Here is a 24,008-nt window from a genome sequence, read left to right on the forward strand (position 1 = left end):
TCCAATTTTAATCATTCAAAGACCAAATATTATCTCCATAAACTGTTCTTAGTGATGAAATCATTTATTTTGATAAGGATTAATAGCATGAGTAAAATAAACGCGTTTAAATGTAGTCCAAAAAAATTCAAGATTTTTAAATAAAAAAATGGTTGCTGTGCCTCACTCGACATAGATGGGTATAGTGTGTCGCGGACTTTTTTGTAGATATTTATAAGATCTACAATTAATTAGAACATTTTATGGTTCTATCTTTTATAGTTTAGGCAGCGTACGCAAAATAAGTAACTTTTCTGGTTGATTTTTTACACCTTGTGTCCGAAAAACCCAAATATCTTACGGAACCCTATTTTTTTCCAAAATAAAATATAGCCTATGTTACTCGTGGACAATGTAGCTTTCGAATGGTGAAAGAATTTTTAAAATCGGTCCAGTAGTTTTTGAGCCTATTCAGTACAACCAAACAAACAAACAAACAAACAAACAAACAAACAAACAAACAAACAAACAAAGTTTTCCTCTTTATAATATTAGTGTAGATGTAGATAAAATTACGAGTATATTAAGGTATGGTATGATCTTTAAAAAAAAATGTATTTTAATAGGTTTGCACTTTTATGATTTGTTAAATTATTCTTTTCTGGTGGGAGGCTTCGGCCGTGGCTAGTTACCACCCTACCGGCAAAGCCGTGCCGCCAAGCGATTTAGCGTTCCGGTACGATGCCGTGTAGAAACCAAAGGGGTATGGGTTTAATAAAAACTGCCATACCCCTTCCAGGTTAGCCCGCTATCATCTTAGACTGCATCATCACTTACCACCAGGTGAGATAGCAGTCAAGGGCTAACTTGTATCTGAAAAAAAAAAAAAAAAAAAAAAAAATAATAATAAATAAGCTTTCAAAGAATTAAGAAAATTTGATATCAAATTTACCGACACCCTAAAATAAAAATATCAGGGGGTTTGGCGAAAAAAATAATTTATATACCAGACTGAAGTTGGCCGAGATTAGCTATTTGCGCGGGAGATATTATAGTGCGTGCACAAATTCCTTCACTCACGTATCCCGATAGTGATAACAATATAATCCGACAAAAAGCTAGATTAAGTAATAATTATTATGATTATCTGTATACTGGTTGTTCGCCCTGGCTTCGCTCCGATATAATTTCTGAAAATCTTTTTTTCGTTGAAGGCTGCTTTATAAAGAAATCCTACATGAAAATCTAAATTTTTCAGACTTAACAAAAGCTGCACTTCTATATGTCTGTCAATTAATTTATTTTTCAAATAATTTTTATTTCCTCACATTGTTGGGTCTCAACTAAGATTTTTAACAATGAAACTTTGAATTTCTTAAGTGACATTCGTATATTGGTTGCCCCCATGTCAACCTTACTCAAGCAGTTTTCGTAAATAATAAAAATATAAATATTATATCAGTACCAAAATCAAAATAGACTTGTTGATTCCAATGACACAATAGATGAGGGTAAATTTTGATTATGTACATACAGCCTTTACTTAAACGTTCAGGTCCGTTATGACCACTTCTTGAATATGACCACTTCCCGTTATGACCACTTCCCGTTATGACCACTTCTTCTTCTTCATTTTCTTTGTGGGATCAAGTGTATAAATTCGCTATTTGACAACTAGTCAAATCAGTTACTTTTCATCAAAGATCAAAACGCGCGCTTAGTATGCGAGCTTCTATGAAATACTTGCATGTGACGTCACAGTCATTTGCCGTTCTTTTTTAGTTTAATCGATAATTTAGAATGGTTATCACACATAAAACTAACAAACGTCGTGGATTTTACGTATTTTGTAAGACCCTCTATTTGATGATGTTTTTATTTATCCCTATTGTCTAGGAATGTGATCTACATTAATGCACACACCACTTTAATGCTTTCATTGTGTTATTTGGACGTCTATTATCTATTAAATCCTCGTGATACATCTTTTTAGTCCCTGATGGAAGAAAATATTGACGAATAACTGAAAGTCTGAAAGCTGAAAACAATAAAACATAAACAACACCAAACGATGTATAAAAAGAAAACAATTTTGTCAAATTGCATATTGAGGTGAACGGGGAAACCTCATTTATCCCTAAGCCCTCGTGAATCACTATTTTCACGTCATAAACACGTATTGGGAATTCATAACCCGTCCCTTCAACAAACGAGTAAAAATTCCGACCGAAGATTTCGTACGTCTGAAAAATGACAGCTCACTGCCCCCGCCATTTATAGATGGAAGCCACATTCTCATCGAAAATTACGACCTCTGGAAAATTTTATATCCCTGGCACTAAAATTGCTACGGGTACCCGTTGATATATCTGGTCATTTATTTATAAACTAGCTTACGCTTGCGACTTCGTCCACGTGGACTAAACAAATTTCAAACCCCTATTTTAGTTGATGATACCCCTATGATACCCCACTTGATATAGTTATTTCACTTCTAAATTGAAAATACTAATTATTAGTTCATGACCACAATTTTTTTTGTGAGATGTAACCACAAATTCACGGTTTTCAGATTTTTCCCCTAATGCCAGCTATAAGACCCACCTACCAGCCAAAATTCATGATGTCAACGGAAAGTACCCTGTAGGTTTCTTGACAGACCGACAGACAGACAGACAACAAAGTGATCCTATAAAGGGTCCGTTTTTCCTTTTGAGGTATGGAACCATAAAAGTAATGAATTTCGCCTCTACATGTAATGTTTGTAGAAAGTAGATCATATCAGAAGAATATTGTGTGACAAAAAGTAGAGTCGTATTCAGGAATATTTTAGTTTATATGGTGAAATATAGAAAATAGAGTATAAATTTTCCGCTTAAGCTTGCGGCCTCGGGCGAGAACGTAACATCGTCTTATATTTCCTGTCACGGACCGAGTAACGTTAAAGTTTTAAAATCAAAATCGATTTCTACCCCCGACCTGATTTATACCTTCCATTCACCTATAGTGAATATATATAGAGTATATATAGTTAGTAGACTAGTTAGTGAGTAAGCCGGGACAGATAGTATTTATAATAAAATAGAAACCATTAAACTAACTTCAATAAATAAATTGATAATCTTGATCATTACTTTAAATTCAAACCAATTCTTTGAAAATAAGCTAAAAATAACTAGTAATTTAGTTAGTGTTGCTGACACATATAAGACTTTGAACGTACCTAAATACCTACAAACTATGTCGATTACCTACATGATGAGACCCATGAAAAGTGTTCAACCTTTAATTTTTATTTAATTTTATTAAACAACGAAATAGCATGCTAACTGAAAAAAAACTATACAAAAGTGCAAAGACGGTTTTATTGCTAAAGCATTATCTTGTTGACAACATTTTGAGAAAAAAGTTAGTTAACCAAAAATTTCTAAGGTGACAGGTGAATGAGACCTATATTTAATTATTACGCATTTAATACGGCATAAAATAAAATTATTACTCTGCAATAAAAACTAGTCTTATTCACAGAGTAACACAGAGGAAAAAAGAAAGTTCATATATTTTAAGCTCGCGGCCTCGGGTGAGAATGTAACATCCTATTATATTTCCAGTCACGAACCGAATAACGTTAAAGTTTTAAAATCGAAATCGATTTCTACCCCCGACCTGATTTGTGCCTTCCATTCACCTGTGGAACTCCGTCGTAGAGAAAAGCTGCCAAGACGTAATTCACGATTCGGTAAAAAGGATTTCCCCTCTGTGACATTTGTAATAACGAGATTTTTTTGGGGCAAATTCTCTTTGAATGGTGGATTTTAAAGCTGATGTTTAATGAAGACTCAGAAGTAATAATATTATCTACGCCTACGTACATTTGCTTTTTGATGTTTTTATTGTGTTTTTTACGTTTTTTTATTACTAAGCTTATTTCAAATTACGAGATATAAATTATATTAGCGTCCGGTTAATATTGGCGTTCCCAACATTCGTAGTTCGTACCAATGACGAGACCGTCAAATAGCGGATTGTGGTTTTAGGTCTTAGTGAAGAATCTTAATCATATAATTTGTTATTTTTTCTATTGGTCGCACACTGTTCAAAACTATCTTACAAAATCCCGCCTTACAAATGCTACACCCAACATAAACTTTTTCCTTCGAGGACTTAATTCTGTCATCTGCGGTGGCACTCAACTACAAACTTTATTGTCATGACCTCAATTCGATACTGCAGCTAAAAACGCTAACATACTGAGGAACTCGTGTTCATATTTAAAGAATGTCCACCCGGGCTATACTGAGGCAGATCTAATATAAGCATTACCATAACGGTAGCAAAAACTTAGCGTTATTGTTATACTACCTAAACACAATCCAAAACCATTTGCCTCATTTTGTAGTTTTAGTGATTTAGAACTTTTCAAACTCAGAATGTATAAAAAAGTTGGGTCAATGCCACGGCTACGACACGGCCTACTTAGGCAACGTCCGTTGACCTCTTACGTCAGTCAGATATTTTATTTGCAATATATCGTGAACTGTGTATCGAAGCTGTGGTAGCCTAGTGGTTACGACGTCCGCCTTCTAATCGGAGGCCGGGGGTTCGATCCCGGGCACGCATCTCTAACTTTTCGGAGTTATGTGCGCTTTTAAGTAATTAAAATATCACTTGCTTTAACGGTGAAGGAAAACATCGTGAGGAAACCTGCACGCCTGAGAGTTCTCCATAATGTTCTCAAAGGTGTATGAAGTCTGCCAATCCGCACTTGGCCAGCATGGTAGACTATGGCCAAAACCCTTTTCACTCTGAGAGGAGACCCGTGCTCTGTAGTGAGCCGGTTATGGGTTGATCATGATGATATCGTGAACAAAATGTAGGATTTTTAAATATGTTTTTCGCGTTCTTTTTTGTGGTATCATATTATTATCAGTAATCATCAGTACTTTCTCATGATTTCGTTTCTGCTAGCGTTCAGGGTACACCCGGTATAATTATCATGTAATTATGTAAATTAGGTACATGATAATTTAGACAAGACCCATTCTCTGTAGTGAGCCGGCGATGGGTTGATCATGATAATGATAATGTTAAAAAGTTGGCTTTGAAATTAGAGCTACAGAGTAGGTGATTACTGATTACTAATTACACTACCCGAATTAATTTGGGTGGTTGGTCCGAATTGGATTTAGATAAATCAAATCGCCTCTCGAATCCAATTTATACACTGTAGTACTAAAACTATTTTCTCAGAGGATTTACTAAATCACTGCAATTCCTATTCGTCAAGCGAAAACTGCAGCTGACATGCTATTTATCTGTCTAAGCAACTGGATTTAGGGAACAATCATGACGAATAACGGGCACACGGGCCTTATCCATATTATAGACTCCAATAAACATTTCAACCATCTATTGCTAAAAATAATTAATCAACATAAATGACATTTCGAATGACTTCTAAAATTTATAATGCCATTCTTGATTTTAATATTTTTATCCGCTTTATTTTAAATCGGGTTGTCACTGAGAGGATTATTTTTAACGTTGGGTTTCAAAATTAAATTTTTTAGTAAATTTCAATACAAATATCACCGCCAGTTTAAACATTTAATGAATAAGGTTTTTATGTAACTGTAAAACATATTCACATTAATTAATTTTTGAATTTTTTTTTTCAAACAAGTAACGTAAGTTTTTAAAGAAATGCGAAACTGGGTTGAACGGGCTAGTATTTTAAAAATGTACCTATTATCTTTAAGGAGTGGCGAAAACATGTTGCATGCCACTTAAATAAGGGGCGTTAATATTTTTTGGAGTGGGCAATGAAAACTGAACTTGATTTAAAAAGGCCAGATCAATGGAACACGACCCTACCCTACTCGATGGGAAGGACAAGAATCTCATCGGTTTCTCTCATTATTATGTGAGTGGAGGATTTTTTTACCCAAAAAACCGGTCAAGTGCGAGTTGGACTCGCACACGAAGGATTCCGAAGGAGTCTAATTTTCCTCATATTTTCCAATCTTTAAGGTTGCCTGGTAGAGATCGCTAATTAGCCATAAGTGCGCCTTTTGTATCTTCCATCTGTCTGTGTTTTTTATTCTTTAATGTAATCCTTCTTGTGGTTGTGCAAATAAAGTGTATTAGAGCGTACAAGATATAACACTATGTACTCGACTTTGTTGTATAGCATAACAGAAATGTTAACTTGCTAGTTCTGTTCTGCAGGATTTAATCTGACATACCTTATCGGATCTTCTCTATGAGGTAGAATCAAAGTAGTAACAGCCCGATCCGTCCAGTAGTTTGAGCTGTGCGTTGATATCTATCGGTCAGCCAGTTGCCTTTTCCTTTTATATATTTAGATTATTTATCATAGGATACAACTCAATTATTATTTTACTACTTTTATTCACATTGAACATCGAATAAAACTTGTTGAAGTGCCATACTAATCATGATATCGAATGTTTACGAATCAACAATAGCTTTTAGTGACAAAATAATATTATTCGAACATACAATCGTAATTCATTATTTACTCTGTTATTACAAACTCATTTAGACATTAAATAATGACTGATTATTTTGTACGCATATAAATGTGAAAGTCTGTTATTCGTTGGTTTGCCTTTCAATTACGTCAGAACGGAGCAACTGATCGATAATCGACTAATATTTTAAGTGCGAAAGTGTGTCTGTCTGTCTGTCTGTCCGTACCTCTGTTCATCTGCCTGTCTGTCTATCTATCTGTCTATCTGCTAGCCTTTCACGGCCCATCCGTTCAACTGATTTTAACGTTTGAAATTTTAAAATTTGGTACAGAGATAGCTTGCATCCCGGGGAAGGACATAGGCTTTTTGTCCCAGAAATCAAAGAGTTCCCACGGGGTTTAAAACCTAAATTCATGCGGATGAAATCACGGGCATCATCTAGTAATAAATAATTAGTCGAACTAGTTAGCAGGTATCTACCTTGGAGTGATAAATGCCTTACAAAATAAACTTCATTTTGTATCTACGAGTATTATAATAAGGTATTAATTGTTTGTAAGAGGCTTATGAGTGTTAGTATTGTTTTGTTGGTTGTTATGTTCTCGCACTTAATATGAGTAGGTAGGTATGTTATAATGAGGTCATTATAATACTTTGATAACTTTGGAGAATAAGGAAGCTTGATACACCTTGGAAAGTTATGTCGTATTGTTATGTAGGTCACATCCGTGGTCACATCGAATTTGTCTTTTATTCCAAAAAAAGATAATTAGAGTTTTCTTGTCGACTGTGTTCCTAATTAAAATATTATTTAAAAAAAATTAAAAAGCGGTGGTAGGTATGTTTGTTGGTTTATCCTTCAATCACGGCACAACGAACCAAAGGATTGGGTGGGATTTGGGTGGAAAGGGTGAGTTTTTGCATGGATATAGTTAAAAAACTGGACAATGACCGCAGCTACTCTTTCCTTCAAAAAAATAAAGAGTGCCCACAGGATTTTTAAAAACTAAATCTTCACAGATGAAGTCGCGACGATCATCAAGTACTTACGACAGTAGACAAAAATTATTATCTGTAACAACTTGTATCATATTTCTAGAACTCTAGAATTTTCAGATATTTCAATTTTGTTTTTTTTTTAAGATTTTATAGCATGAGGACCAAGTAAAGGTTTTGAAAAGTATCTTAACTTGATCCTAAAGTTAAGATAATTTTTATTCGATCGATAAGTGCAATAAAAATGCATTTAAATTTTGCATTTCAAATTCCGCCGCAAAAACGCTATCCGCCGCAAAAACGCTATCCGCCATATTTTTATGTTCATGAGCGGTGATGACGTCACACAGATTGGTAAACAATGTGATTTTCTTAGTGAAATACATAACAACTTCAATCCATGTGACGTCACAGTCGGAATTTATCATGACGTATAAGCTTCGTGCGTTTAGAATATTTTTAAGAACAGTTAAAAAAAGGAAATTTTCTCGCTTGGTGTAAAATGCATTATTATATTATGCCTAAATCTAAGCTATTAGATTTGCCTAAACGTAAGTTTTGAAGCCCTAAAATATTATGAGAACAGAAACTTAGTCGTATCTTGTCAAGGAAAATCCTACGAAAATCACATCATGTCAGTTTTACAGGAGTACGTAGACTGCTATGAACGTCAAAGGATTAATATCAATACAAGGATGCAAGGAAGTGCTCTTGGAACTGCTTCAACATGGCTTCAACTAATTGGGCTGTCAGCCGCAGGTGTCGACTCGCGTTTTCGTATGAGGATCGCGGAATAACTTATATTTGCGTTACAGCCCTAGCTAATTGACAACATCTTACATTGCGGTTAAGTGTGGCACAGGGTAAATTAATCAGTATGCCTACTATGATTTATCCTTTTGTGATATAAATAGGAAGCGCATGAGACAGATAAGTGCAAAATAGTTGTTGGAAACAAATTGTGTTGAGTTGCATTATATAAAAATTAGGTAATACATGGTGAGCGCGCCAGTGCATACCTACATGATCCCTCGCCTAATAAATAGTTTAGATGATTAAATTAGAACCGAACTAACTAGATTTAATTTAAAATGTAAGCTAAAATCCTATTATATTAACAAATTATAACGATCCCCATTTTTGTATTAAATGTTATGTAATAAGTGCTTCTATAAACAATGTAAATTGCTAAACATTCCTTATGTTGATAATTTAAAAAAAAACATACTAATTCATAATGATAATATTATAAAATAATGTCAGTCGTCAGTCTATCTGCCTGTTTCCTTTTGACGGCTCATCCACTTGACTGATTTTGATGCTAAGTATGGGGATAGTTTACATCCCGGAGATGAACATAGGCTACTTTTTAACTTGTAAAATCAAAATGTTGCTGAACTGCACGGAACAAATTGTGGGCAATGTTTACTTATTATTAAAATGTTTATAAAATGTCATTACTTAATCAAATTTTTAAAATTGTTACTATAACCACATTAACTTATACTAATGATACGCCTAATTAAAAAACTTACTATATTAGAATATTTTATGTAGGTAGCTATAAGATATTATTATTTTGTGCGTAATCATTATGAAGCATTAATTTCACGGCCGTATAATTCAACACGCTGTAGTCAAATTTAATTTCCATTAGTAAAGTTATATTTAACTTGTGTATAATATTATTACCTGCGTAAATAACGTTTATATTATTAGACGAAAGATAAACTAATTAATATTACCTAGCTGCTATACCTTACACTGTTACACGTTGACAAAATGCTTGCTCAATGTTTGCGCTTAATTAATTGTTTCAATAGTAAGACAACGCTTATTCTCGACGGCCTAACGCGCGACGCTCACCTTCAGAGTGAAATGGAGAAGAGGCGCATCGACATTTTTGACTACAACTTACTCTAAGCTTTATTTGCGTCTTGGGCATAGCGGGGCGTATTCTTTTCGCCTCCTAAATATTTTGTTTTCATTACTATAATATAACCAATTTCAATCTTATGATAAAATAAATAAAAGCGCTTATAAAAACAACCATTAGGGGTACTACCACGCAAACCGCCAACCACATCGCGACTACAGTACCATCCCTTGTTCTTTGCAGTTTTCGGTTGTGACAACTTGGCTACATCACCGCCATTGTGGTATGTCAGCCTAGACACTAAAGTCTAACTAGACCCACGGACTAGATTGGAGCCGAGGCGAAGGATTGTTTGATAACAAAGTAAATTCAGCTTTATAATTACCTTGACAAACGATAATAATAATTGGTCATCAGATCGAAAACAAATAAAGTTTAGTATTAGTTATTCAAACTGTAAGCATTGAAGAGACACTGCACCTCTACTCATTTCAGTTCCTCTCTGCAGGTCTGCATTGTGCCTATGTCACCAGATATTCTAAATGGATCATTCATAACATTATGTTTACGGCTTCATAGAAGGAAAATGACTTGGAGCAAGTTGCCTCAATAATTTCTCCGACGTCAAATGTTTCCTTGAATTCATCAAGGTACTGTAGATATAAAGTCTTATACATATTTTGCATTAAATCGTTTGTGTTATGGCTGGTTCACATTATATGAGTGAGTATCTAGTGAGTTTACGAAACGAGCATAAAATGTACGCTCCTAGCACGACGAAAACTTAAGGATCGCTTGTATTATTTTTGTATCTGAGAACACGAGTCCTCCAAAGCTGGATTCTTGATTTTGTAGAAAAATCACTTACTATAATTTTGAAATTTAAAATTATCAGTTGCTAAAATCGCAATTTTTCTAGTTCGTAGTGACATTAAAACAAAGTCTGCCAAATTATCTTTGAGTAGATAATATTATATGCAATATCCTGTCGCCATATCTGTCGCCCGTTCAGTCACCGGTCGGGAGGCGCACTTCATTGGTGCGCCTCAGACGTGCAGTAAGGGGACCTCGCGACGGTCTCCGGTGGAGGGTCCGCCTCGGTGGACGTCGCTGGCTAGGTTGCGGTTGATTGTTTCGGTCTTTCCGTGACCCAGTCGCCAGGTGACCCACAGGAGCGCCGCTGGGTTTTAGTCGGTATTCCGGCCGCCTCTTAGCCGGCGAGTCCCACATACCCTCCCCGTTTCCGGGAGGGATGCGTAAACGCATTTCCCGTTGTTAAAAAAAACGGTATTGCAATCTTTCATTGAGTTGCAAACACTGTATTATACCTACTGAGTACTGTAGTGACACTACAAACAAATAATTTTATTATTCCCATTGTATAAAATCCAATCTTCTACTCACTCAAAGATTGGACTGAATGACTCACTGGTTTCAATACTCTATACTGGAATCATTTCGTTTACATTATACTAGTAGCAAGACAGCACTAGAGTGCTACTGGGTTGATGTAAACCAGCCTCTATTTCGCTGTATTATAAAGAATGTATTATGAAATCCTTGGAAAATAAATTATACTTTGCGGAAAAGGGAACACATAAAAAGTTCCGGGCGTTTTCTTAAAGGTACCGCTTTTTCGGCAGAAGGTAGGTAAGTAGGTAATAAATGTAATTTCAAAGTAGAGTGACTCTTTTATATTTTTTGTAAATTTAATGAAAGCTATTTCTGTACACCATTTTGCCCTTTTAAAGGCTGCTTTGTTAGGTAATTAGTCAATTTGATTTTTCAAATAGGTAAGTAAAATAAGTAAAATTATTTTTGTGTATTAACAAAGAATAAATGAAAACAAAATATAAGTCCGATATATATTTCATGTTGTTTTCATGTCTGTTCTATCATAATACTCCGTAAGAGAGGTTTAATGTACATACAGCACGCAGCAGAAAGTCATGTACATCGGCCTTTAGAAAGACATTTCCGCTTTGTAGAGCGTTGTCTCTGTCACTCATACCTATATGACGTTTTGTCGGTCTCAACGACAGGGACAACGTTCTACAAATCAGCTATCTCCTTCCAAAGGTCGATGTACATTACTTTCGGCCGTGTACTGTACCTTCTGTAATCATGTACTCTCATCCAAACCACAGGTGTGCAACAAAATTAATCGAACAGTTGGAAGTAATCAACACATTAGTTATCAATTTCTACAAAATTATTAATTCATTAGTTCTCACATAATCCACAGTTGGAAGTAATCAACACATTAGTTATCAATTTCTACAAAATTATTAATTCATTAGTTCTAACATAATCCTTATGCCCACGACTTAGTCCGCATAAACAACAAATTTCAAACCCCCGTTTTACCCCTTTAGGGATTGAATTTTTAAAAATCCTTTCTTAGCGGTTCTCTACGTTATAATAGCTATATACTTGCCTTTCAGCCCGATCAGTCGGCCCGAGTAGTTTGAGCTGTGCGTTGATAGATCAGTAAGTCAGTCAGTATATAGATTAAATAACACAAATACAGACTAATGATTTTAAGCTTATTTCGTGGTTTAACGACATATTTTAATATATAAAACGGGTACATACCACGATTAATTTTTGTTTTGTACCCGTTTTATGCATTAAAATACAAATACATACTTCCCACAATTTATATTTTTTTACATTTTGAACGAAATAGTTCAAAATATGACCTCATTTATCCATTTCAAATTAACTCGTATTTGCCAATTACGAGTTTCTAACCCTATACATAACTTTGTGTATTTCAACATTAATATTATGTGAGCGAGCTCAAAAGCGAAGTAACATATTATAAATAAAGTAACTCAGACGATTCCAATTACTCCACCTTCCATTAAATTTAATGAAATCAGCTCTATGGTGTACGCTCAGGTATATAGATACTTAATTAAGGCCAGCACAGACGGTGGGCAAATTTAGGTTTTCTTAGTAGAAACATCCACGTGAAGAAGCAGGAATATTTTAGCGTTGGATGGGTTCCGGATGGGTTCGAAACTAGTCGGGCTAACGTCGACTAAACACCTGAGTACAGCCGGGACAGATATTATTTAGAAGCAGGAATATGTTTACGCGTAGGTATCCGTAGTTTGACAGTTTTGTCTATGAATATTTGTTCATAACGACCGAAATTAATAAAAATCAAGCCTATCTGTAATCTGTTGATAGGTAAAACACAAAATTGTATCGTCTTCTTTGACAAATTAGCATTGTCAATAATTTATCGATAGATTACGGATAGTTGATTGAATGGTAATGTTGGGAGACTTCCTGTCCCTGGGAGAAACTGGGTTACAAGAAATCAAGAAAATTGCTAGAAATCAGTGGATACAAGCGGCACATGATCATGTTCTATGGAAATCCATGTGATATGCATGCGATATCAATTTAAATGATGATGACGACGAAACTTTTGGTAAAGCGTGCTGTGGGTGTATCAGGGTGAACTAGAGTGAGAAAACTCTCGGTTAGATCCTGAATCGATGATAATATATCAAATATCAAGGACTATGGTGAAGTAAAATCAAAGAATAATAGGGCTACATTAGGGCTACCTGCAACAAATGTACTAGTAGATATATTTCTTTACATTTGACGCCTGCCAGTGATGTCAAAGCCTCGACATTTTGTTAGGAATTCCCTAACTGTCGTGAACTATACTGCTGCTAAACTAACAAGGAAACGGTCAAGTATTGACAAACTTAATTTTACGACATGAGGATAATTGTCCGTCGTCTGCGCCGGCACTTAATAAACGTAGAGACGAAAGGTCACCCTGTTATCAAGGGTAAGGGACAAAGACGCTAACCTTTTGCCCTTTTTTCCTTGTTCTAAGATAAAAAAGAGAAAGTGGATTAAATGCACAGATAGCCGTCGCCCATAAAGAGATTGAATTCAAGATAATCCTGAAAGAAGGGCTCGGTGTTATTTCTATCCAAATGCTTTCGCTTTTGTACAGGTGTCCAAGTTTTTATTTTTACTGGGCGAGTTTAACTGGCCTCTGTTTTCGCTCCACCATTTTGGTGTAACGGATTGTCTTGTTTGACACTAATTATATGGCCTTACTTTTTATTTTTACTTTATTATAATATGTTTTACTATTTTGATCTAATATTACAAAATGGTGAAGTAATATGGAAACGAAGATATTGATGTTAATGTTTAAATATAATTAGTTGGTACATGAAAACTATTCAGCTTTATTTAGCACCTCCTCAATGATCAATGATTTCAGATTCTTACGAGTAAGTCTCTAGGGTCATTAATTGTCAGGAATCGTAAAAGTTTGCCTATCTGAATAATATAATAAAGGAATTCATAGATTGTAGTCAGTCACAATAATTTGACGGAGGTTATGCCTAATTTAAAACTCAACTTTCATAAAATACCTGACCTAGCTACATAAATGATGACATTTTTTAATGTAGATAACGGGTACATACCACGATTAATTTGATGTTTTTATTTCTCGATATTTCAACCCAATTGCACGGGTCGTGGTCACGACGGGAATTAATCATGGTATATGTACCCGTTATCTACATTAATTAATATCATGTCGTTAAATCATAAAATAAGCTTAAAATCATTAGTACATAATTATGTTTTTATTATTTTATAAAAGTATACTTATTTAATTTTAAACAGATTTTAAATTCTATGAACAATTTTGAGTTCAAAATTGGCTTGCAAAGTTTACCACGACAGTTTATTTAGGAACTATGAGGCACGAAGTAGCCTTTTGTGCACTTTGAGCTTTGGAATATTCCTTGCTATTACTAGTCTTTGATATCCAGTTTACCTCAGAATTCACGTTGCAGAATGCACTTGTAACCCTATTGCAGCATAGACAAAGGTTTTAGGAGAGTTTAACTGTTTTATCATAACTCTCAAATAACTCATTATAATTAACATTTAGTCACGATAAAAAGCAACAATCATTTAACTAATCACATCCAGAATGATTTTCACGTAGTGACCAGACATAACAAAAGTAGGCAGCAAAAAAAATTATAAAATGTAATAAAAAATTCGATGTCTGTCAGTCACCATTTTGGATAGACTTTTTGATTTGTAACTGTTTTCCGTTTCATCATCATCATCATCAGCCTGTGGACGTCCACTGTTGGACATAGGCCTACCCTAAAGAGTGCCACCACACCCAGTCCTCAGCTTTCCTCGTTTTTTCGTTTAGTGAGAAAATTTTAAGAAATTATCTTGTGTAGTAGGTAGGTATAACTATTAATGTTGCAGCCCGAAATTTGAATCTCAGAATGATTTTTCCCGCCACTGTGCCCATAGGGGCTTATTAAACTTTTAGTACAGAAACTTGAAAACAGGGATCAATTTCCGATCCTGCCTTTCTCTGGGATCATATAATCTCAAAACCACACGCCCAACCTTCGGAACCGTCCGTTTCCGCAACTTATTAAGTATTTCCATCACACCCACTCTGCCGGCTAAGTGCACCCTGGAGCCACAGTTGCGGGGAGACGCTTTTTCTTGAATTTTTAAATCCCTCTTAATGTTCCCGCAAAGTAATCGCGCGAGATCCCCTTCCCCCTTATGTTATTTGCGTCTACATTATTCAATAACGTGTCCGGAAGATTAATTTCTTATTTCTTTACAAGTAGGTTTTTTTTGTCCCTGTTTTTAAAATACTGAGTGCTTCGATAAATTATTACACGTGTATTATTTACTGTGTGAGAGAGAGAGAGAGAGAGAAAGAGAGAAGAAAGTTGTGATAGCCTAGTAGTTAGGATGTCCGCCTTCTAATCGGAGATCGGGAGTTTTAAGTACTTAATTAAATATCACTTTCTTTAACGGTGAAGGAAAACATCGTGTGGAAACCTGCATACCTGAGAGTTCTCCATCTCAAAGGTGTGTGAAATCTACCAATTCGCACTTGGCCAGCGTGATAGACTATGGCCAAAACCCTTCTCACTCTGAGAGGAGACCCGTGCTCTCTTGTGAACTGGAGATGGGTCATGATAATATTTATCGAAGACTAAAAGTAGCCTAGTACCAGAGGGCGAGGAAGGTCGCCCATGCGATTGACTAACCGAATTAAGTCTGCTTTTGGCGGTCCCGCGCACGAGTGTGCCAGAATATATCAGCCAGCAGAGAGAAGTGGCGAATGCTCGTGGCGTATAACATCTGCCCCCAAAACGTCACAGCGTGATGACCACGACCACTCCCGCCAAGAGTATTACGAAGAAGAAGAAAAGTAACCTAAGTATGTCACTCTGCAGCTCTTTTAAACAAGAATTCGTAAAATTAGTTTCATATCCATACTAATATTATAAATGCAAAAGTGTGTCTGTCTGCTAGCTTTTCACGGCCCAACAGTTTAACCGATTTTGATGAAATTTGGTACAGAGTTAGCTTACATCCCAGGGAAGGACATAGGCTAGACTACTTTTTATCCCGGAAAATAAATAAATTCCACGGGATTTTTAATAAACCTAAATCCACGCAGACGTAGTCGCGGGCATCAGCTAGTAGTAAATATTTCATTCAAAAAGCCACGACCACTCTGTCAAGAGTGAACGATTGAGAAGAAGAAGAATCAATTAACAACGATCCGTTGCGTTAATCCGTTACACCATGGGGCGAAGTGCGGATTGGCAGACTTTACACGGCTTTGTGAAAATTACGGAGAACTCTCAGATGCAGATTTCCTTACGATGTTTTCCTTCATCGTCAAAGTATCCCCCAGGGCCCCCCGTATAGGATCCCGTGACGTCTTAACCACTACGCTGTCACTGCTTTATAAATAGACTATCACAGCTTTATTTTCTCGTGATTAAAATATCGGTTAAACAATATGTAAACCAAAAGTGGTTTGCAGAATTATTTTATGCGCTTATAAAATAATTCTCTAACTTTTAATCAATATTCAGAGACTGAAATAGGTATATAATGAAATCCTTTTACAAACTAATCATCCGCCAAAGATTATAAGATGTCCTACAAATTCAAACTAAATTGGAAAGGAAATTTAGGAAGCTTTGTAAAAGATATCAAAGAAAACTTATCAGGGTTCCTTCCAAGATATTACTCACTCAATTATGTGAGCGGTACTGCAAACTAATTGAACTTGGCTCTCAGTTTTATCAGCTTGCAAACAAAAGCCTTTGCATGCAGGTTCCGCAGTAAACTGAATGTCAAAGACTAGATTAAGTTCAAAAACTAAAACCTGAATATAATTAAACACTACTACAGAAAAGGTACTTAAATTTAGTAAATCTAAATATAATATAAAAGGAAAAGGTGACTGACTGACTGACAGACTGACTGATCTATCAACGCACAGCTTAAACTACTGGACGGATTGGGCTGAAATTTTGCATGCAGATAGCTATTATGAAGTAGGCATCTGCTAAGAAAGGGTTTTTGAAAATTGCTCCCCTAAGGGAGTAAAATAGGGGTTTGAAATTTGTGTAGTCCACTCGGACGAAGTCGCGAGCACAAGCTAGTTTAGAAATTAAACTTATTAATTTTTAATCGATTCCAAGTTTGTTTTGCGATCTCACCTGATGGTAAGTGATGATTCAGTCCAAGATAGAAGCGGATTAACTTGGAAGGGTTATGGCAATTTTTAGTTAGCCAGATTTCTGAATAAATATTACGTAGTTTCAAAGCTGGCTGGCTGAAATTATTTGAAATATTTTAATAAGTAGCTTTGACATTACATAACTTTACGGAAATCGCAGATATATTAGTAACTAAAGTGTGTCTATGATATTTGCTATTATTTATTGTTAAATTTTTTGTTAAGAAACAAACTTCATTTGTATGAGACGCGCTTGATAGAAACTTTTCTTGACATAGCAGGAAAATGCAAAAAAACTCGGTTTTGTGAATGTTGAATGTATAGCGTGATCTTGAATATTTTTTATTTTGAATTGTGAAAAGTCCCACAGATCGATAGGGACTTTTCACAATTCATCTGTAGGTACCTCATTGTGTTCCCAACATTCGTACCAATTTTTAATAAATTTTAAGCTCTACTTATGTGATTTATTGTAATCAATTTTGCAAGGAATAAAATGTATTTCTTAATGAGATCATATACTTAGCCTATAAAACAAAAATAAAAATCAAAAAAGGAAAACAATTGTGCTACTTTGCAAGGGCACCCTTATCACTGAAGTGATATTTTAAAGGCCACCCAAGTGTATAAACAGATTTTTGTACTTATTGCCTTTTTTCGGGATGGCCTTCACTTTATTGCAAGCAAGTTTAGTACCTAAATATTCATTAAACAATCCGCTAACCCTTATAAAATAGACCACGGCTTTATTTTCAATATCCATGATGAAAAATAATGTACTTTGTTCCTCAGATAATAGGCACGGCCGAGCCGTTTATGGTATCCTAAGCGAAAATTTTAATGTAGCAACAAAATGAAGCTATTTTCAGAGGCGGAAGATCTTATATAAATTTAATTTTAGAACCTACTTTGTTAGCAAAATGCTTCTTATAACAATTTCCCATGTAATAAACATCTTAATATTTTGCTACCTAGTAAAATTTTTCAGACACTACCTTACTTTGGCATATATTGTTAATCCGGTGATAAGTTCAAGTTTATTTAGAGAGTACCATATTTGGTGGTGAGTGATTATGCAGTCTATTATGAAAATGGACTAAATTTGAATGGATCATAATCATCATCATCATCATCAACAACCGATAGACGTCTACTGCTGGATAAAAGTATCTTGTAGGGCCACATGCCACGGTCTTGCGCCGCCTGAATCCAGCGGCTCTCTGCGACTCGTCTGATGTCGTCCGTCCACCTAGTGGGAGGTCTTCCAACGCTGCGTCTTCCGATGCGAGGTCGTCATTCCAGCACCTTGGGTCCCCAACATCTATCGGTTTTATTGAACTATGAAAGTATTTGGCAGTTTTATTAAAATCATACTTTGAATTGGTTTCTAAAGTTTCTACAAATTTGCTCAATTTTATAGATTGTTACTTACTGTCGCATGTTAATGATAACTAATAAGTTTAAAATCACATTGTTTGTTGATTTATTGATCGATCATACGATCCACAGTGGTGATCGAGAAACAATGTTGCTTACATCATAAGAGATTCCAGAAAAATAATCAGTAGTGGGTTAAAAAAACCATACAGTCGAATTGAGAACCTCCTCCTTTTTTTGAAACCGGTCAAAAACCGGAAGGTACAAAAGGCTTGGGCAGTGAAATTATATTTTCGCGTAAACCAAGCCTCTAACAGGGTAATAAGGGAATTTAATGTAATTAATTATTTTTGATTTATTACACCATTTTCGCTAATTGGCATAACCCCTAATATTTCTTCATTTTACACACAATTTATTTTGTCTTATATTCGCCTCGTTCAGGGAATGCAGATAAAAAATAAGAAAAAGATTTACTTTTATCTCAACAAACTTGCCGCGCCTTTGTGACAAATAAAAGAGGTTATGATTCTCAACACTGCACAACAGCCAAAGAAAAGTACCGGCCAAGTCCGAGTCAGACTCGCGCACCGAAAGTTCCGCATTACAGTCGTATTTTTTCGACATTTTGCACGATAAATCAAAAACTATTATGCAAACAAATAAAAAAAGAACTGTTTTAGAATGAACAAGTAAAGCCCTTTCATATGATACCCAACTTGGTATAGTTATCTTACTTTGAATATACTAATACTTGTTCATGAATAAATTTTAATTTTTTTTCTGTGATGTAACCATCAAATAACGGTTTTCGGATTTATTCATTTACTTGTGCTATAAAACCTACCGATGACCTATAGAAGGTGGTGATTTAACATTAGCATATCGGTGATGCGATCTTGAAGTTTTTACCCATCCTAAAGTCGCAACGTACCTACTAGTATATTATGTATTTAAAAAAAAACTTAATTGATCAAACCAAATCACAGCTTATCATGCACAATATTGCTCGAGGGAAATATTTTCCTCATATTTTGTAAATTAAAATACCACCGAGCTCTTAGTTATTAAAAATACTTTGTTCATTATGAAGCTCGCATATAAAGTGGAATATGTGATACCCTCGACATAATTTTTTACTGCTAGGGTACCTCAAAAGGATAAAAGAAACCCTTATAATTATGATCACTTTGTTGTCTATCTGTCTATCTTGTATGTCAAGAAAACCAATAGGGTACTTCCCGTTGACCTAGAATCATGAAATTTGGTAGGTAGGTAGGTAGGTGTTATAGCATAAGTAAAGGAATATATCTGAAAATGTGAATTTGTGGTCACATGACGAAAAAAAGTGTTAATGAACATATAATTATTAGTATTTTCCACGGAACAGAAAGAAAACAGTGGAAGTGCAATACACCAAAATTACTATAGGAACCGCTGTCGCCAAACTCATACAAATATACCGATAATCATATATTGCACTACAAAGAAACAAATCGTTTGATTTGTCGTTTTAAGTTTAGTCAAAACTAGCCTACGTCACAGATTTGGAAACAAACCCTGATGTTCTAAAAATAAGATTTATTTTGCTTTAGCGGAATAACGTATTTACGAGCTATAGTCACACTAGATTCGATTGTCCAATTAATTCCGCTACTTGACCATAGAGGGCGGTATTCTAAGTGGTAGCAATTATAAACTTAATTGCATTACAAATATGGTTGACATTTGCGTTATCGGTCGATTTCTTTTCCTACTCAGCCAAGGCCGCACCACGTAGCTCATCGAATTATCTATCGATATCGATAGATACTCGTTATTTTGTTCATTCGCAAAAAATAAAATAAAAAGGTAAATTATAAAATTGAATAAAACTGCTGGTATGTATGCATGCCTTTTACAAGTCTCTGTTCCGTGATTTTTATGCATCATAGCTTTTGAATTATCGTGCAAAATGTCGAAAAAATACGACTGTAGTACGGAGCCCTCGTTGCGCGAGCCTGACTCGCACTTGGCCGGTTTTTTTTGTAAAATGCGCTACTGCCCATTGATTAATGTCGGTAAACTTATTTCTAAGGACTTTAAACTTGAAGTGTCAAGTATTTACCTCAGACTATTATAATATACCTTAGACGCTTTAATATAGATTTAGTTGCCTAAAATAATGCTTTTGAAGTCTTCGAGAATCCCCAAGGAGGCGATAATAATAATCGCTTTTCAGTTAGTGGCCCATCCACTTGAGTATTTCGAAATTCCACACCAAAAGCTTTTGTGCTATCAGCGTAAAAGGTTTTGACAATTAAACAACAATTTACTATTTCAGGGCCCTGGGATCAGTCTATTTATTATGTTCAAAGTTTTGGTTCGATTATTAACTACCAAACTAGCTGACCCTCTGGCTTTGCTCGTTCATAAAGTGAACAAAACCCTTCTAAGTTAGCCCGCTTCTATCTTATATGTACTGCATCATCAATTCCCACCAGGCAAGATTGCAGTCAAGGGCTAGCTGGTAATCGAATAAAAAACCAGTCAAGTACGAGTCGGACTCGCCCACAAGGGTTTCGTACTATCGCACAAGAAATAACTTTTTTGTGATGAGTAACCACAAATTCTTCACTTGTGCTACCTGCCAATTTCATGGTTTTAGGTCAATGGGAATTGTCCTATAGGTTTTGATTCCCTGGACAGGTCTTGGCATATACGACAGACTGGTAGACAACAAAGTGATCCTATAAGGGTTCCTTTTTTTAGGGTTCCGTACCTCAAGAGGAAAAAAGGAACCCTCATAGGATCACTTCGTTGTCTATCTGTCTGTCTGTCCGTCAACACGATGTTGACACGACGGACAAACAGACAGACAGACAGAAGCCTGTCTGTCTGTCTGTATTTGTGTATGTTAAGAAAATCTATAGGGTACTTTCCGTTTGCCTAGAGTCATGAAATTTGGTATGTGGGTAGGTCTTATAGTACAAGTAATGGAATAAATCCGAAAAATGTTAATTTGTGGTTACATCATAAAAAAATTAAAATGTGTTCATGAAAAAATAAGTAGTATTTTCAACTTTCAAAGTAAGATTACTATACCAAGGTATCATATAAATAGGCTTTACACTTGTACATTCTAAAGTAGGTTTTTATTTATTTTTATTCGTAAAAGTTTTAGATTTGTCGCAAAATGACGAAAAAAATATCCGAGTACGAAACCCTCGGTGTGCAAGTCAGCCTCGCACTTGGCCGGTTTTTTCTGATACCAGAATTGTTTGTATTTTCGTTCAAAGAAATCAGATCTTTAGCAGCACTTAGCGAGACGAATGCTCGTTGTCAGTTGTTGTTCGGGAAATATGAAGATTGATTGCCGACAGCTTTCAGCTTATCTATTAAGTCGAGTTAATGGTCTTACAAAATCGTGAAATTAAGGAGGCGATCAATTATAAGCAGCTGTATTTGAAACTGGGCAATTAAGACGCTGATATCGTGATGTTTTCGAGCGATTTTCCGATTTAGGTACGATCGTAGAAAATGAAAGTGCTATTATGTTATTAGGATTAAAGCTCTTTAGTGTATACTAGCCTATGCCCACGACTTTGGACTCCCCCTTTCGAACCCCTATTTCAATCCTTAAGGGTTGCATTTTCAAAAATCCTTTCTTAGCGGATGCCTACTTCAAAATAACTATCTGCGTGTCAAATTTCAGCCCGATCCGTCCAGTAGTTTGAGCCGTGCGTTGATAGATCAGTCAGTCAGTCACCTTTTCCTTTTATATCTTTACATTTAGATTAAAACTGAATATAATTTCTAAAATTTTATTATTATTGTATATACCTACATTTATTCTAAATCTATTCTGTTAAAATAGTTTTAATTATAATTTTAAGTAATCTCTTTTGGCCTTCTGTTATACCTAGATTTAAATTTAAACAATAATTATGTATTTACGCTGTTGATTACTTTCAAATAAACAAACAAAAAACCGGGTAAGAAGTACGCATTCTCCGATCTTCGCTAAGTTTGTAGTACCTAGTTATCTTGTATTTTATCAAATATATTTTACATACTTATTTTATAAATGTTTAAACGTACGACATAATTGAAAAGAAAAAAATAACTTCGATTGTAGTAACTTTGTTAAAGCAATAATAATCAAGTAAAATTATTAACACAGCTTTCGTTGGTTTCAGGTTTTCATAACAGAAAGAAAATAACGTTGAAAATGTAATCAAGAATCAGTGTAGTGCAGTAATAATTAAGAAGTATAAAATGGAGTGTTCGCCTCGGCCGAGCTCGACGAGAGTGCTCTCCCTGTGGACCTTGCTCATCGGGAGCTTTAATATAGCAGGTCAGTTGGTTTATAATTCTACCTTTAGATGAGGATTTCACCCATAATATCATATACTGTTATTTTCTGTGATTAAACCATTATTTTGTTTAAGTATTTTTATTTTTAGGGTTCCATACCTCAAAAGGAAAAACAGAACCCTTATAGGATCACTTTGTTGTCTGTCTGTCTGTCGGTCTGTCAAGTAACCTACAGGGTACTTCCCGTTGACCTAGAATCGTGAAATTTGGCAGGTAGGTAGGTCTTATAGCTGACATTTGGGGAAAAATCTGAAAACCGTGAATTTGTGGCTACATCACACAAAAAAAAAATTGTGGTCATAAACTAATAATTAGTCTTTTCAATTTTCGAAGTAAGATCACTATATCAAAGGTCTTCACCTGTGCAATCTAAAACAGATTTTTATTTATATTTACGCATCATAGTTTTTCAATTATCATATTATAAATATTATATATATATATATATTTTATATATATTAAAAATACGACTGAATTACGGAACCCTCGGTGCGCGAGCCTGACTCGCACTTGGCCGGTTTTTTATTGGATAAAATCAAGCATTAATAAAACCACGGTTTTGGCGTTTGCCGGTATATATCTAATCTAATACAAATTAGACTCTACTGCCCCACAAGGCAAAGCCTTCCCTCTGATTTTTCTCCAACTCCTTATTCTATGTCCCCTGGGTCACGAGGTCCACATTGTAGGAACCTGTCCGGTTACTACTACTCTGGTATTACCCCAGCTTCTTCAAACTACTTTTATTTTATTCAGATACAAGTTAGCTCTTAACTGCAATCTCACCTGGTGGTAAGTGATGATACTGTCTAAGATGGGAACGGGCTAACCTGGACGGGGTATGGCAGTTTTATGGCTCTGAACCAAAAAGACTGAGATTTAGCACAAAGACTTTTTTTATTATGTCGACAAGAAATAAGGCTGTATTTTTCGACATTTCCACAGGAGCGAACCCGCGAGTCTAACCCATAATTAAAACAAAGCCTTCAAGTATAATATGAGTTGTTAAAGCGTGACCTATTTTTTATAACAATAATCGTATGCGTGTCGTAATCAGCAATAACTTTTATCGTGCCATGTAAAAGTGGAGTACTCATTTAATTACGAGGTACAAAGTAGGCCACCCGTTTTATTTTGCGTTGCACACAGCTTTACTTTAAGCCGTCATGAATACCGGGACGTATGCCGAAACGTTAAGGTGAAGACTGACCTCAAATTGTAATATAACCTAACATTTGCATAGGACATATTCTTATGTTACGGCGTTTCCTAGAAATGCAGGCAGCATGCTTGCCGAACAGTACTCAGCCGTACTCTAATCGTAGGGTGTAGTTGTATGTCTATA

General features: G+C 35.3%; 1 protein-coding gene across 1 annotated transcript in view; it reads left to right on the forward strand.

Annotated features, from left to right (window-relative positions):
* Positions 1-24,008, forward strand: part of LOC117982898 (nephrin-like) — a 234,265-nt gene that overhangs the window by 58,900 nt on the left and 151,357 nt on the right. Inside the window, exon 2 of the mRNA XM_034969334.2 lies at positions 22,486-22,643. Coding sequence (XP_034825225.1) covers positions 22,565-22,643 — 79 coding nt within the window. The 5' untranslated portion in view covers positions 22,486-22,564. The remainder of the gene's footprint in view (positions 1-22,485; positions 22,644-24,008) is intronic.

Source organism: Maniola hyperantus, chromosome 6 (genome assembly GCF_902806685.2).
Source record: "Maniola hyperantus chromosome 6, iAphHyp1.2, whole genome shotgun sequence".
NCBI classification, from domain to species: domain Eukaryota; kingdom Metazoa; phylum Arthropoda; class Insecta; order Lepidoptera; family Nymphalidae; genus Maniola; species Maniola hyperantus.